The sequence below is a fragment of the Diaporthe batatas genome (genome assembly GCF_019321695.1).
Source record: "Diaporthe batatas strain CRI 302-4 chromosome Unknown Contig00007, whole genome shotgun sequence".
NCBI lineage: Eukaryota > Fungi > Ascomycota > Sordariomycetes > Diaporthales > Diaporthaceae > Diaporthe > Diaporthe batatas.
Genome location: NW_025408554.1, coordinates 2,280,864 through 2,292,812, shown reverse-complemented (window position 1 = coordinate 2,292,812; position 11,949 = coordinate 2,280,864). Strand labels below are relative to the sequence as shown.

General features: G+C 53.2%; 6 protein-coding genes across 6 annotated transcripts; 2 read left to right on the top strand and 4 right to left on the bottom strand.

Annotated features, from left to right (window-relative positions):
• Positions 1–65: 65 nt before the first annotated feature.
• KVR01_007048 (uncharacterized protein) lies at positions 66–1,341 on the bottom strand. Its single transcript, XM_044783508.1, has 2 exons — positions 1,096–1,341; positions 66–1,028 (listed from the first exon to the last, which is right to left on the bottom strand). Exons 1-2 carry the CDS (start codon positions 1,188–1,190, stop codon positions 296–298), a joined length of 828 nt encoding a protein of 275 aa, XP_044644479.1. The 5' UTR covers positions 1,191–1,341; the 3' UTR covers positions 66–295.
• Positions 1,342–1,566: 225 nt separating this feature from the next.
• Positions 1,567–2,448, top strand: KVR01_007009 (uncharacterized protein; the record flags this gene model as incomplete). The annotated part of the gene is made up of 4 exons (XM_044792867.1): positions 1,567–1,671; positions 1,737–1,865; positions 1,952–2,018; positions 2,366–2,448. The coding sequence occupies 4 exons, from the start codon at positions 1,567–1,569 to the stop codon at positions 2,446–2,448; spliced, it is 384 nt and encodes a 127-aa protein (XP_044644440.1).
• Positions 2,449–2,478: 30 nt separating this feature from the next.
• KVR01_006556 (uncharacterized protein) lies at positions 2,479–2,949 on the bottom strand (the record flags this gene model as incomplete). Its single annotated transcript, XM_044783996.1, has 2 exons — positions 2,479–2,571; positions 2,644–2,949. 2 exons carry the CDS (start codon positions 2,947–2,949, stop codon positions 2,479–2,481), a joined length of 399 nt encoding a protein of 132 aa, XP_044643987.1.
• Positions 2,950–3,073: 124 nt separating this feature from the next.
• KVR01_007004 (uncharacterized protein) lies at positions 3,074–4,428 on the bottom strand. Its single transcript, XM_044782936.1, has 3 exons — positions 4,319–4,428; positions 3,815–4,252; positions 3,074–3,740 (listed from the first exon to the last, which is right to left on the bottom strand). Exons 1-3 carry the CDS (start codon positions 4,359–4,361, stop codon positions 3,280–3,282), a joined length of 942 nt encoding a protein of 313 aa, XP_044644435.1. The 5' UTR covers positions 4,362–4,428; the 3' UTR covers positions 3,074–3,279.
• Positions 4,429–5,173: 745 nt separating this feature from the next.
• KVR01_007027 (uncharacterized protein) lies at positions 5,174–7,870 on the top strand. The gene is made up of 4 exons (XM_044788967.1): positions 5,174–5,488; positions 5,555–6,277; positions 6,452–6,735; positions 6,902–7,870. The coding sequence occupies exons 1-4, from the start codon at positions 5,321–5,323 to the stop codon at positions 7,617–7,619; spliced, it is 1,893 nt and encodes a 630-aa protein (XP_044644458.1). The 5' UTR covers positions 5,174–5,320; the 3' UTR covers positions 7,620–7,870.
• A 1,568-nt stretch (positions 7,871–9,438) lies between these two features.
• Positions 9,439–11,813, bottom strand: KVR01_006792 (uncharacterized protein). Its single transcript, XM_044790121.1, has 2 exons — positions 11,226–11,813; positions 9,439–11,030 (listed from the first exon to the last, which is right to left on the bottom strand). The coding sequence occupies exons 1-2, from the start codon at positions 11,589–11,591 to the stop codon at positions 9,759–9,761; spliced, it is 1,638 nt and encodes a 545-aa protein (XP_044644223.1). The 5' UTR covers positions 11,592–11,813; the 3' UTR covers positions 9,439–9,758.
• Positions 11,814–11,949: the final 136 nt, after the last annotated feature.

Genomic DNA, 11,949 nt, shown 5'->3' with positions numbered 1-11,949 from the left:
CTCATATGTGACAAGCTCTCATAGGAGAACTTCTTGATAGGATAACGTTGCCTGCCAGACCCTCCAACAAAATACAACGATCTACTAGGGAACCTCTTACCGGAGGTCGGGACACGGATAGCACCGATGGTTCGTAAGGGACTCTGCTACAACATGTTGCTCTCTTTTAAGAGGTGTGGCGGTGGGACGGCAATAGTGCTTGTGTCACCGACCGGAGCCCTCGATGCTGAGGCAGAAAGGCCAGGACTTGGGCAGACAGCCCGCCGCGGTCAGCCTCCGACCACCAGTTCACAGGTCACAGGCCTGTGGTGGCACAATCCAGCCTCGCGATCTTGGCCTGCTTGCGAGGCCCCAATGCCGACTCCCCGGCCCTTTCCTTTCGCTTGCCCCCGCTGCGAGAGGCAGCTTCGTCCGGCACGCCGTCCGGTGGGGCCCCGCCTGTGGTCGTGGCCGGCCGGTTCTCAACACGCTTGCTCAGGATCTCGTACTCGGGCATCTTGACCTTGCCGCCCCTGAGGGTCCTGGGCTGGGGGCTGATGCCATCCCTCACGAAACCGCACCGCTGGTAGAACCCGACAGCCCTCTTGTTGCAGGTGAAGACGGTCAACATGACCTTGTGGACCACTTCCATGTTGTGCGCCACCGTCTCGAGCAAGCCCATCAACAGCCTCGCCAAGCCGGTGCCGCGGAGCGCGGGCTCGAGGTGGATCTCGTAGCAGTAGATTACGGGTTGGCCCTCCTCGATGGTGGGCATGAGGCTGGTGAAAGCGTGGACGACCGAGTCGGGGTCCTTGACCAGAATATAGCGTAGGTCCGGATGCGACATCTCGTCCCTCTTGGCCGAGGGGTCCCACCCGCTCGAAGAGGCCTCGTAGTCTGCCTGGCTTGTGGCTCGGACAAGGGCGAAGCAAGCATCGAGGTCAGGGCTGGCCATTGTCTTGCGGGGCTGGCAGAGGCGGAGGCTATAGGTGCTTCCTGTGCTTGGGTCGTCCCAGGTCGGGCTCCATGGCGCGTGAGGCGCATGGGGGCTGCTCCATGGACTCAACTCATCAGGCACTGCACTTCATAAACCGGGCGTTTTGGAGCTTGTCTAACATTTGGAGATAGTCCTGGACGAAGCGATGGTCCGTCTTGCGGTTGGCCGCCTGGAGGGCCTGTTCCACCTGCTCGAGGCGCCGACGCCGTTTCATCCTGAGCCAGGGCCGATGGGGGAAAGAGGAAGAGGAGAAGAGAACAGGGCGAAGAGAGCGGGCGACCTGGGTACTTGAATCGGAGCAAGGACAAGAGGACGCGCCGGGCTGACAAGGCGGGCGCGTGAAGGGCGGCTGACCCCTGTCCGAGTTCTGGGGTTGTCTGCTTGCCATGACGTTTGCGGGCCCGGAAATCGCTTGGGCACTTGAGCACTGAAGTACCTAGGTACCTAAGTACCTAGGTACTTGGGATATATCTACTCGGCAAATGGGACCCGTGGACATGTACGTACTTGGACCCGACTACCTACCTACCTGGTACTCCGGTACTACGACTTATCAACCCCCTCGCCCCCACCGTTCGGTCCCGGGTCAGATGAGGGCACTCAGGCTGTTCCCGCAGCGCCAGCTCCGTTGCTATGCTCACGGTCCTGGTAGAGCACGCCCCTCGAGGCTGGGCGAGACGGTCAGCCTGGATCACGTAGGTGCGGTTCCCAACCGTGCAGGCCGGGATCACGATGCTGATACTGCGCCTTGCGCCTGCAGTTCCTCCAACGCTCCCGCGTCCTGGCCCTCTACCGGACCGTGTTGCGTAGCATCCGCAGCATCACCGACCACGAGACCCGTGACGAGACGAGGCTCTTTGTGAGGCACGAGATCGAGAGACACCGCCACGTCCAGGACCTGGTCTGTCAGCCCCTTATCCGACCGCCCTCTTCTTTTTTCGGCGCGGGATCCTCACTGACAGGCCATGACTGCAGCAGCACATCAGGTACCTGCTGTCCACGGGCAAAACGCAGTGGGAGGGGTTCGAGCGCTTCATTGACGGCATGTGACCGTCCCCGCCAGGTATGGGGCCGGCACAGTCTTGTTGTTGTTGAACTACCGAACTATAGAGGCAACTGGGTGCTCCCACGCTCCTCTGCGGTATGCTTTGCCTCATACCGTGCCCTCATATAGTGGCTTCCCGGCCTCAACCCTTCTGTACATGCTATGTATCTCTCTCTCTGTGTGTGTGTGTTTGTATGGCTCTGCGTTTCTGTGTGGTTCGAATGGATGGCTGCTGCCAGTCCTCCCCTCCGCAACGGCCGAGCGCCATGATAAATCGAGCATGTTCTATGCCTATGCCTGTTGACTGCCTGCCCCGCTGCCCCTGACTGTACCTGTGACCGTAGTCGTGGCGCCCAACACAACTCTCGACCGTTCCTGGTCGTCTGCGCGTCTGTACGTCTACACCTCTCCCGGCCCTGGCCATTAATGTTACACGCCAGATCCAGCCCGCGTTCACCTATGAACCTTGGCGCTGTTTGTGCCTGGGGTTTGCGCTGCAGATGACATATCGGTAACCATTTCCTCTCTTGCCCTTTTTCCGCCGCACGATCTGTGGAGCGCCAGTCAGCCATCAATCCGGTTGCACACTGCCGCAAGACAGCGCCGAGACGCGTGGGCGTACCTTGCAATGCTCGCAGCGCTTCTTGATGGAGCTGTGCACTTTCATCCCACGGGTCTGCTGCTGGAGCGCGGCCGCAGCCACGGGTCTGGCAACGGGTCTTGTGATAACGGAGAGGGCGCCTGATGGCGCCATGCTCGATGAGAGCGAGCGGCCCTGGCCAACGTCTGGGTGTGGTCGGAAGTGCACCGTGGCCGCGATGGTGGGGCGCGATGCCGACGACAGGTAAAGGTCGCGTAGGCTGCTGGCGAGGCGTGATATGGAGGAGGAGGCGCGCATACACCGCGCGATGGATATGTTGCTGGCCATCCTGGGGCTAAGGGCTGTTGACAAGACTCGGCGTCGTGGTCGTCGAGAGCACCTGCGCTGGCGGGATTCGGGATGATCTCTGTGTTTCTGTCTGGAGTGGAAATCTGCCAGTGCCTGCCAGACGCCCAGCCCGCGAGGGGCCCACAGGGTTAGGGGTGTGGGCTCAGGTACTGTCAACTGGTGTCCAACAGTCGCAGACGCCCACTAGCACCAGGGCAACAAGAACACAGCTCCCGAGTCAACAAGTGCCAGCTGCAATACAACAACATGCCTGGTCGGCCGTGGAGTGGAATGGTCCAGCTTCCATGGTGCTGATTACATGCGAGTACCCTACAGACACCCTATAGCGGCCAGCCCAAGGTGGGGGAGCAGTCGGCTGCGCACAAAGTCCTCGATCCCATGCAAGTCCACTCCGAGGGCCTGCACGTTCTGGTCCGGGATTTCCTTACCATTGTACATACCACATTCGTTGTAAAGTTGAAACATCACATCTCTGTCTTTCCACCCCGTCGACTCCAACCTCTTGTAGGTGGTGGGCTTTCCGCTGAGTTTCTCGACACAGGTTATTATATCGTTGGGCGAAACCCTCGAGTTACAGCAGTAAAGATATTGGTGAGTCAGCTGGTCCTTTTTGGAGTTCCACTGGTCGAACACTGCCTTTGCGATGGCCGAAAGGTCCTTTTCTACAAAGAGCATGGCAAGTTGTGTGTCAGCCTCGACGATGGGCTGCCGAAACTCTATAGTGTCCGAGATGGTCGGATCGTAGTGCATGTGTTTTCTCAGGATCATGTCTGCGAGCGTAATCAGTATCGGTGTAATGTCGCCCCTGGTCGCCTTCGCAGCTCCGGCAAACAGATATACGCACTTTCGTAGAAGTTTCCCGTGTAGAGGAAACAAGCTGGGAAATCCTGCCTTCGGATGTAGTCGTCGACTTGGTGCTTGCCTTCGTAGATCTGGCTGACGAAACGGCCCCCCGATATCTGCTTTGAGCTCGGTAAGGTCGACCATAGAAGACACTCGACCGTTCCCGCAGCCGCGGCCGCATCGACCAGGTTCTTGCCCTGCTGTTCCTCACTGCTCGGGTCATCTTTGATCCTCGAGTCGTAGAAGTTGGTGACGCCAAAGACACCCCAGCATCCTACAAATGCGGGCGTGAGGCTGGGCGGGTCGGTCAGGTCAGCCTTCACAAGCTCAGCACCCTGCTCTGCGAGGGTTCTTGCGGCGTGCGAGCTCGGGTCACGAGTAACGACTCGTACGAGATAGTCTCTCGGGTGCTGAAGGAGTAGTTTGGCCACGGCACCACCTTGTGCAGGGGGCGTGTTGTCAGCGTCAGATGGTCGGTGGTCAAGCAAAAATGGGACCGCTATACCTTGGTTGCCCGTGGCGCCAAACACAAGAATTCGTCTGACCATAATTGTGACGTGCTTCTGTATATGACTTGGAGGATGTGAGGTCCAAGGTGACTGGTTTCAATACGTGCATAAGGAGCAGGCCGTTCGGTAGCTACCTAGGCCTTTCCGGCCCCCTCCCCACCATCTCCAACTCAACTTCTCATACTAAACAGTTCTATAGAGTTTTATATAATCTTATTATTATATATTATTATATATTATTATATATTATTATATATTATTATATATTATTATATATTATTATATATTATTATATATTATTATATATTATTATATATTATTATATATTATATATATTATATATATTATATATTATTATATATTATTATATATTATTATATATTATTATATATTATTATATATTATTATATATTATTATATATTATTATATATTATTATATATTATTATATATTATTATATATTATTATATATTATTATATATTATTATATATTATTATATATTATTATATTAAATTTAAAATATAATAATAAAATATATAAATTTATATTATTAATAATAATTTAATATTTAATTTTAAATTATTTAAAATAAGTTTTATTTATTTTAAAAAATTATTTATTTTAAAAATTAATTTAAAATTATATAATTATTATTAAAAATAACTTTATAATAAATTAATATTATATTATTTATATAATATATCTTTAATATATTAATAAATATTTAAAGTTTAATAGTTATAAAATTAAGTATATCTAAAAGGGGGGGTGCCTAGGGACCCCATGACGTACTCTATAAGCCGCAGATTTACTATAAGCCGTAGCTGACTCAGCCGGACTGGTCCCGTGAGTCCGCGAGGAGCCTCGCGCCAGCCGAGTTAGTTCTGCCCCAGCGACGCGTGCAACTACTGTCGGGCACTCGCCACAGATTCACCCATCTAAGCGATGAAAGCGAATATGCCGGCGCTCGCCTTTAGAGACGGAACTGCTACCCCAAATGGACGACCAGCATCGCCCTTCACCTAGGAAGGCGGATACGGTGACCTCCTCGCCCCAGCCCGGTGACGCCGACGACGCCCAGGCCTCCCAGCATGCCACCTTAAAACATTCCCTGCTTGGTGCATCATTGACAAAGGCTGGCCAGGACTCTGTCGACCAGCAAAAGGTGTGAGCGCGCATGTCTTGACGCTCTGCTGCCGTCTGAGACTTACGGCCGTGACTGACATGCCAGGTCTCCGATATAATTTACGATATCTCCAAGGGTTCGAAGTATTTCAACCGCGAAGAAGAAAGAGACAAGAATCTTACCGTAAAGATCGACCGGATCCTCAACAAGAAGCGCCAGCTGGAGAAGCTCGACTCGTCCAGAGAGCTACGCAAAGCCGACGCCCTCATTGCTGAGTTGGAGCTTTCCCGCGACCTTACTCAGATTGTGGTGCACGTTGATTGTGACGCCTTTTTTGCTGCAGTGGAACAGCTCGACCGACCCGAACTGAAAGACGTGCCATTCGCCGTCGGTGGTGGCGTTCTCACGACCTGCAACTACGTGGCAAGGCAATTCGGATGTCGCTCGGGGATGGCCGGTTTTGTAGCAAGGAGGCTGTGCCCTGATCTAATCTGCCTCTCACCCAACTTCGACAAGTATAGCGCCAAGGCGGACGAGGTGCGTGAGGTCATCGCCGAATACGACCCGCGTTTCGAGAGCGCGAGTATCGATGAGGCATACCTGAACATCACAGAATACTGCCGGGACCATAACGTGTCCCCCGAGGATGCCGTGGATCAGTTGCGCCGGCAGGTGCAATTGAGGACGAGCATAACGGTTTCTGCTGGGATCGCTGCCAACGCGAAACTTGCCAAGATCTGTTCCAACATCAACAAACCCAATGGGCAGTTCATCCTTCCTAATGATCGTGTCGCCATCATGGCATTTATGCGCGACTTGCCCTGCCGCGTAAGCACCTTCTAGATACAATCTTCACCCTTTCAAGGACAAACATACCCCACCTAACTTGCCGGCTTCGGGTTCTGATAGAGGCTATGACCGACCACCGTGTGGCCTGCTTCTTGTCATGGTCCTATGAAGCTACTTCTAGGGTTATTTGATGGCTGACCCCTGGTGCTATAGAAGGTCAACGGGATCGGCAGAGTATGGGAGCGAGAGCTTGAGGCTATCGGGGTACGGACATGTGGCGATATATATGGCCAGAGACAATTCCTTAACCCGCTTTTCGGAGAAAAAGCTTGCGAATTCCTCGTAAACTGCCACTTGGGGCTCGGCCGCACAGATATCCAACCTGCGGAGGAGTACGAGCGAAAATCCGTCGGGACAGAAAGCTCGTTTCACGACATGTCTGATCCGAAGCAGCTCAGGGAAAAGCTTCTTTGGACCGCACAGGAGCTGGAGAAGGAGTAAGCAAGTCCCATACAGTCTTGCCTATTTCAGGCACATCAACACAATTGCTCTCGAGGGCCCAGGTTTTAACACGGGCTGGATGGAAGTGGTGTGCCGTAAATCTCTGCCTCTCTCACTAGCACTCAAACCAAGTGAACAGATCGCTGACTCGGCATGGTACAGTATGCGAAGGGCGAGATGTAAGGGAAGGACCTTGGTTTTGAAAATCAAACTGCACACATATGAGGTCTTTACCAGGCAAACTGTGCTCCCGAGGGCTATAAATCTCTCCGAGGACCTGTTCGGTTTTGCTGTCCCTATACTTGCTAAGCTGGAGCAGGATATGCCAGGGATGAAGATCAGGCTTATGGGCCTGCGCTGTACGCACCTGGTCAGCACCAAGAAACCAGACACAACGGCATTCTTTGGGCTTAAGCCTAGGAGTGGAGAAGCATGCAACGAGCCTGGCAAGGTCTTGCGCACAATCACTCGGGTGAATGATTACCATACAAGGGGTGTGGTGCCGAATAAGTCACCTGCACAGGACTGTGACGATGCGATTACCGCGGAGGGCGACACGAGGGGTTCTTATCGAAGGCATGGGGGGGAAATCCTGCCCAATCCGACCCCGGCCAACAACGTCTCTCCAGGATCGGGCGAGTGGTGGGAATGTCCAGTTTGCAATCGACCACAGCCGACTGATGAGAGACGATTCAATTCGCACATTGACTCCTGCCTCTCGAGGCAGACAATTCGTGACGCTGTTCAACAGGAGCAACAGGCACGTTCGAGCCGGAGTCTGACACCGGAGTCCAAGAGGCCAAGAACTGACTCGGAAAGAAAAAGGGGCCGGCAAGGCTCCGGTCAAGATCCCAAGCAGAAGAAGCTGTGTTTCGGGTAAGGGTGCCGCTGGCGAGGGACGCTTTTCGACGGCCCGGAACTCCTACATTAATGTATCATGCCGACACTGCTGCTAGGCTTCTATACTGGTAGTTATGCCGTGGTCACATTGATGGCAAACATCAAGAAAGATTAAGAAGCGCCTTCCTATCTCCCAACAACTGAGTGATCACATCCCCGTCACAGTGCCCCAAATAGTATAGACTGGTCTAATATAGTTTAAGCAGTTTTACTTCTCATTAATTTATGTATCAAATACAGTCATCTGGCCGGGTGGTCTGTAGCGAGAAGCTGGCAGTCATTACCCAACTACTATTGCAACAAGTACACAGTTAAAGAACAAAAGAAAAACAGTGTAGTGGAAGCCCGGATGTCACCTTTCATTTACACCTCTCCCAGACCAGAATACCATGCATCGGAACACTGCCTCCAACTTCTCGTGTCTCAGATTTCTAAATCAGGCTCTAGGGGAGTCTACAGTTGGACGTCATGCTGTAGGTGACTTAATGTTACTCTTCACATGCGAGGGGCGCTCATGGGTCCCTGCTGTTGATATCCAGCCATGTCCTGCCGGCATTGTCAGTCAGTTCAATTGCATACGTCGTCACAATGGTATTTACAACTCACCACTTGTGTAGTCCGTGCTTTCACCTCCTTCTCCTGTTCTGCTGCACATTAGTCACCCTTCAACAACCACTAAAGAGTAGATCATACTTACGGACTATAGCACAACAATGACAGCACAGTGAGACCATGCAGTCACCACAGCAGCTTTTTTCCATGTCAAACTGTTCACGGATCTCCCCCCGTCGAATGCATTGCAACCTATACAAGTGTGTGAGTGTTGATCGGCGGCACAATGAATTATGAAGGACATACACCCAACCCCAGCCCCCAAACGCATGCAGGGCGCAGAGAATACCACAGTCGGCATTGCAACAGTTGTAATTTTGCATGTCACCATGATGCTTGAGGCGGTGAGTTGTTCGGCCTAGGACGATACATGGACACCAGAAACCCTCGCAACAAAGCCCGAAGGGGCTGCAACAGCCCATTAGGCTTTCTTGCCAAGTGGATGATGACATCTTCACTGGATTTTAAGGAAGGGGGGGGGGAATGACTGGTAAATGGTTGTGCTGGGGTTGGAATTATGTCACAGCTTGTGAAGTTGCTCCAGGGAGAAAGAGGGAATGCACCAGGGGAGAGTGGAAGGGCTTTGATTTAAACACTCCTGCACCAAGGACAAGTAACATGACTGGTGCTGGTGTACCCAACCCAGAACATGTATGTGTTTCGGGCTTGATGGATGCCAACGGTCGCGCCATGGCGATCCTGTAAGCAGATGGTCTCAAACGGAATCTCTAATTATAAAAGCTGACCTGGTCAGCGGTCTGGGCCACCCCCAACCTGACTGTGCTGTGCCACGACCCTGGGGCATCTGAGCAGGGTCCGAAGGGGTAAATGTAGCAAAGCTGAAGCTTACAGGTCCTACCCCCCGCCTCATTTGTCCTGTCACTCAACTCCTGGGCTAATTAACACATGAAGTGCAAAATACTCTCCAGAGTGAAACCTAACTTGGGATGAGACGTAAAGAGAATATAACAACATGAAAGAAAAAACAAGGGCCAGAAAGAGAATATACATCATGTGTAACATTATCCACATAGGCATGATCCTTATGTGTTATGTGGTTTCGCTTCTATTCCGTATACGTCCGAGGACATACATGGCGCCTTCATACGGTGGCAAGCACTCTAGACCCAGCGCTTGGAAAGAATAACTTATATATTGTATGCAGTAAGTGTTTTCACTACCATGTACTCGGCTACCGCATCTTCCTCAGAGCCATAACATATTTTCCGCCTGGTCGCATGAAAATCAGCACACCGTTATATAGGAGAATCTCTTAGAGGAGAATCTCACATAAGGTAACCACCTATATATTAAACATCCATGGAGTCCACTACAAGAGGAATAGGCTTCTCAAGACAGCCGCTGACCCGTGACGACTTCTGGTAGTATGAAGGACCATAGGTAGGCATGTCGCAGGGGCTCCACAATGATGTTTTCAAGAGGTTCAAATGTGCCTATATCGTCTTGACACACGTGACAAGCTCCTCACCACAAGCAGCGCGTGTCCTCAGCCAGAGCAGCTCCAGCTCCCTGCGTTATCCACGTCCCCCTTGCCGTCATAGACAGCTTTTTTGGGGAAGGGGCACAACGGCCTCTGCCTCAAGACGCCTGAGGCGGGGTCCGTAGAGTTGTGCCATGTGGTTGCAATTATCTGCTCTACTTTCTCCCCTTCCTCGACCCATCTCATCAGGGCCATGAGTGCGTCATGCTCCGGGTCTGGGAACCCAGGCGTCGAGAAGATATCTGTGCCTAGGCTGGCCTGGTTGGGTCCGGCAAAGAAGTAAGGCGCGTTGTTGGAAGTCCCTGTTACGTGTTGCATGCCCGGCACCTCGAAATAAACGAACCAGTCCTGAAGCTGGTCATAGCCGCCCAAGGCTCCTGCCACTCGAGAGTAAAGCACGTTAGATGATCTCTTCGAGATCAGCGCGTCCGACATGCCATGAAACATGATAATTTTGCTGCCTTTCTCCATCACTGCCCTCATGGCCTCGTAGTTGTCGGCTGTGCAGTTACCCGGGTCTTCGGCGTCGGCCTGCCAGATGATCGTGTCGTTGTATTGCCTCCATGTCCAACTCGGGTCGTCCAACAGAAAGTACTGCATATAACCGTCCCCCAGTGGGTTTGGCGAGGAACCACCGAGCAACACATTCCACTGCGCCTCGGAGCCGACCTCCAAGCCCGGGAAAGCGAACCGGCCCTCTGCATGGTAGTCCGAGTAGATGTTATTCAAGGTGGCCAGCTGAGCCTCCGTCAGACACGCCGAGGCGTTGGCGGCAGCGAACCGGCATAACAAGGCGTCCGTATCAAACTCGCACAGCTCTGGCGCGCTGATGATTCCATCCTGCACCCCATCCAGGGAGTCGCACTGCCGGATGGCCTCAGCTCCGATGGTCTTGAAGAGTGGGGGCGGTATGTGCCCGGCCGCGTCGGTGGGAAGGTTGTAAGAGCCGAGTTTGGTTGTCCACGGCTGGAGATGACTCGACCACCACGCAGGGGCTCCGATGAGCAGCCCGTCGAAGGATTCGGGATCATACTGCGCCTCTCGTAGTCCCTGCCTGCCTCCGGTGGAAGCACCAGAGTAGTATGAAAACTGAATCACCTGACCGTAGAATGCCTCCGTCAGGATTTTCCCCAACACCACGCAACCGTGAATGGCGCGATAGCCGAAGTCAAGCCGCTTCTCAGGCTGGTGCAGCGCCCAGGTCAGATCTGAAGTGCTTGAGTTGTGCCCGGTGTCCGTGGAGGCAACTGCAAAGCCGTACCTAGAACCACTACCCATCTGATAACTCGAAGTCAGCCTCAAAAGCACACAAGACAGTAGTCTCATACACTAGGCCGGGGGTTAGACACAGTCTGGCCGCAGTCTGTCTCCTACTCGACCTGCTCGCAGTCCAAAGCCTCTGAGTGACAGGCTAGAGGTAGGGGGAGAGGTTGCCTCTCCGGAATGGTCCAGACATATGCAGAAGCTGCTTACGTCGAGGAAGTTGATGCCGCCAGCAAAGCCGCCGTTGCCAACCTGCAGGAAGCGCCCGTTCCACTCAGCGGGCAGGAACATACCGAAGCGGAAACTCGACGACTCGGAGGTTGTCACATTGACAATGACAGCGCAGGTCTCGGGCAGGTTGGTAGGGTTCGTGGGATATGGGATGTCTGCCGCACCCTCGCCGAAAGAGCCACCCTGGGGAACTTGCTGGGCCAAGAGGACGGTGGCGTGTGAAGGCAAGGCAGCCTGCAAAGCCTCGATCGAGCATGCCGCTGCCGTCTCTGCTGCCTCGAGGCCTTGCCAGGAGAGAGCGCACGCACTGGCTGCCAATGCATGGTACAGAATCGGCGGCCGCATATTGGATCGGGCTGGTGCTTTACAATTTGACAGGCGTTTGAGACCATGAGCAGGCCGCCTCTTGGGGCAAAATACTCGGTGCTGAAGCCTCCATCTTATACACAAGCCGGCAAAGGTGACGTCCCCCACTGGAGTACGGCGATCGACTTTCCGAGTCAAGCTCCCTCCATCAACCCCATCTTCCCGGTTCTGTTGGCCGGCACTTGTACTGTAACAGACCAACATTCCCCGCCCAGTAGCCCCGGTGGAGACCGCAGCTAGCCCGGGACCTAGAACCACAATGCCACATCAGGGTAAGTGCCCATCCTGTGTAGAAGACGATTTGATCCATGAAGTGCAGGGTTCCGAAGCAGGTCAA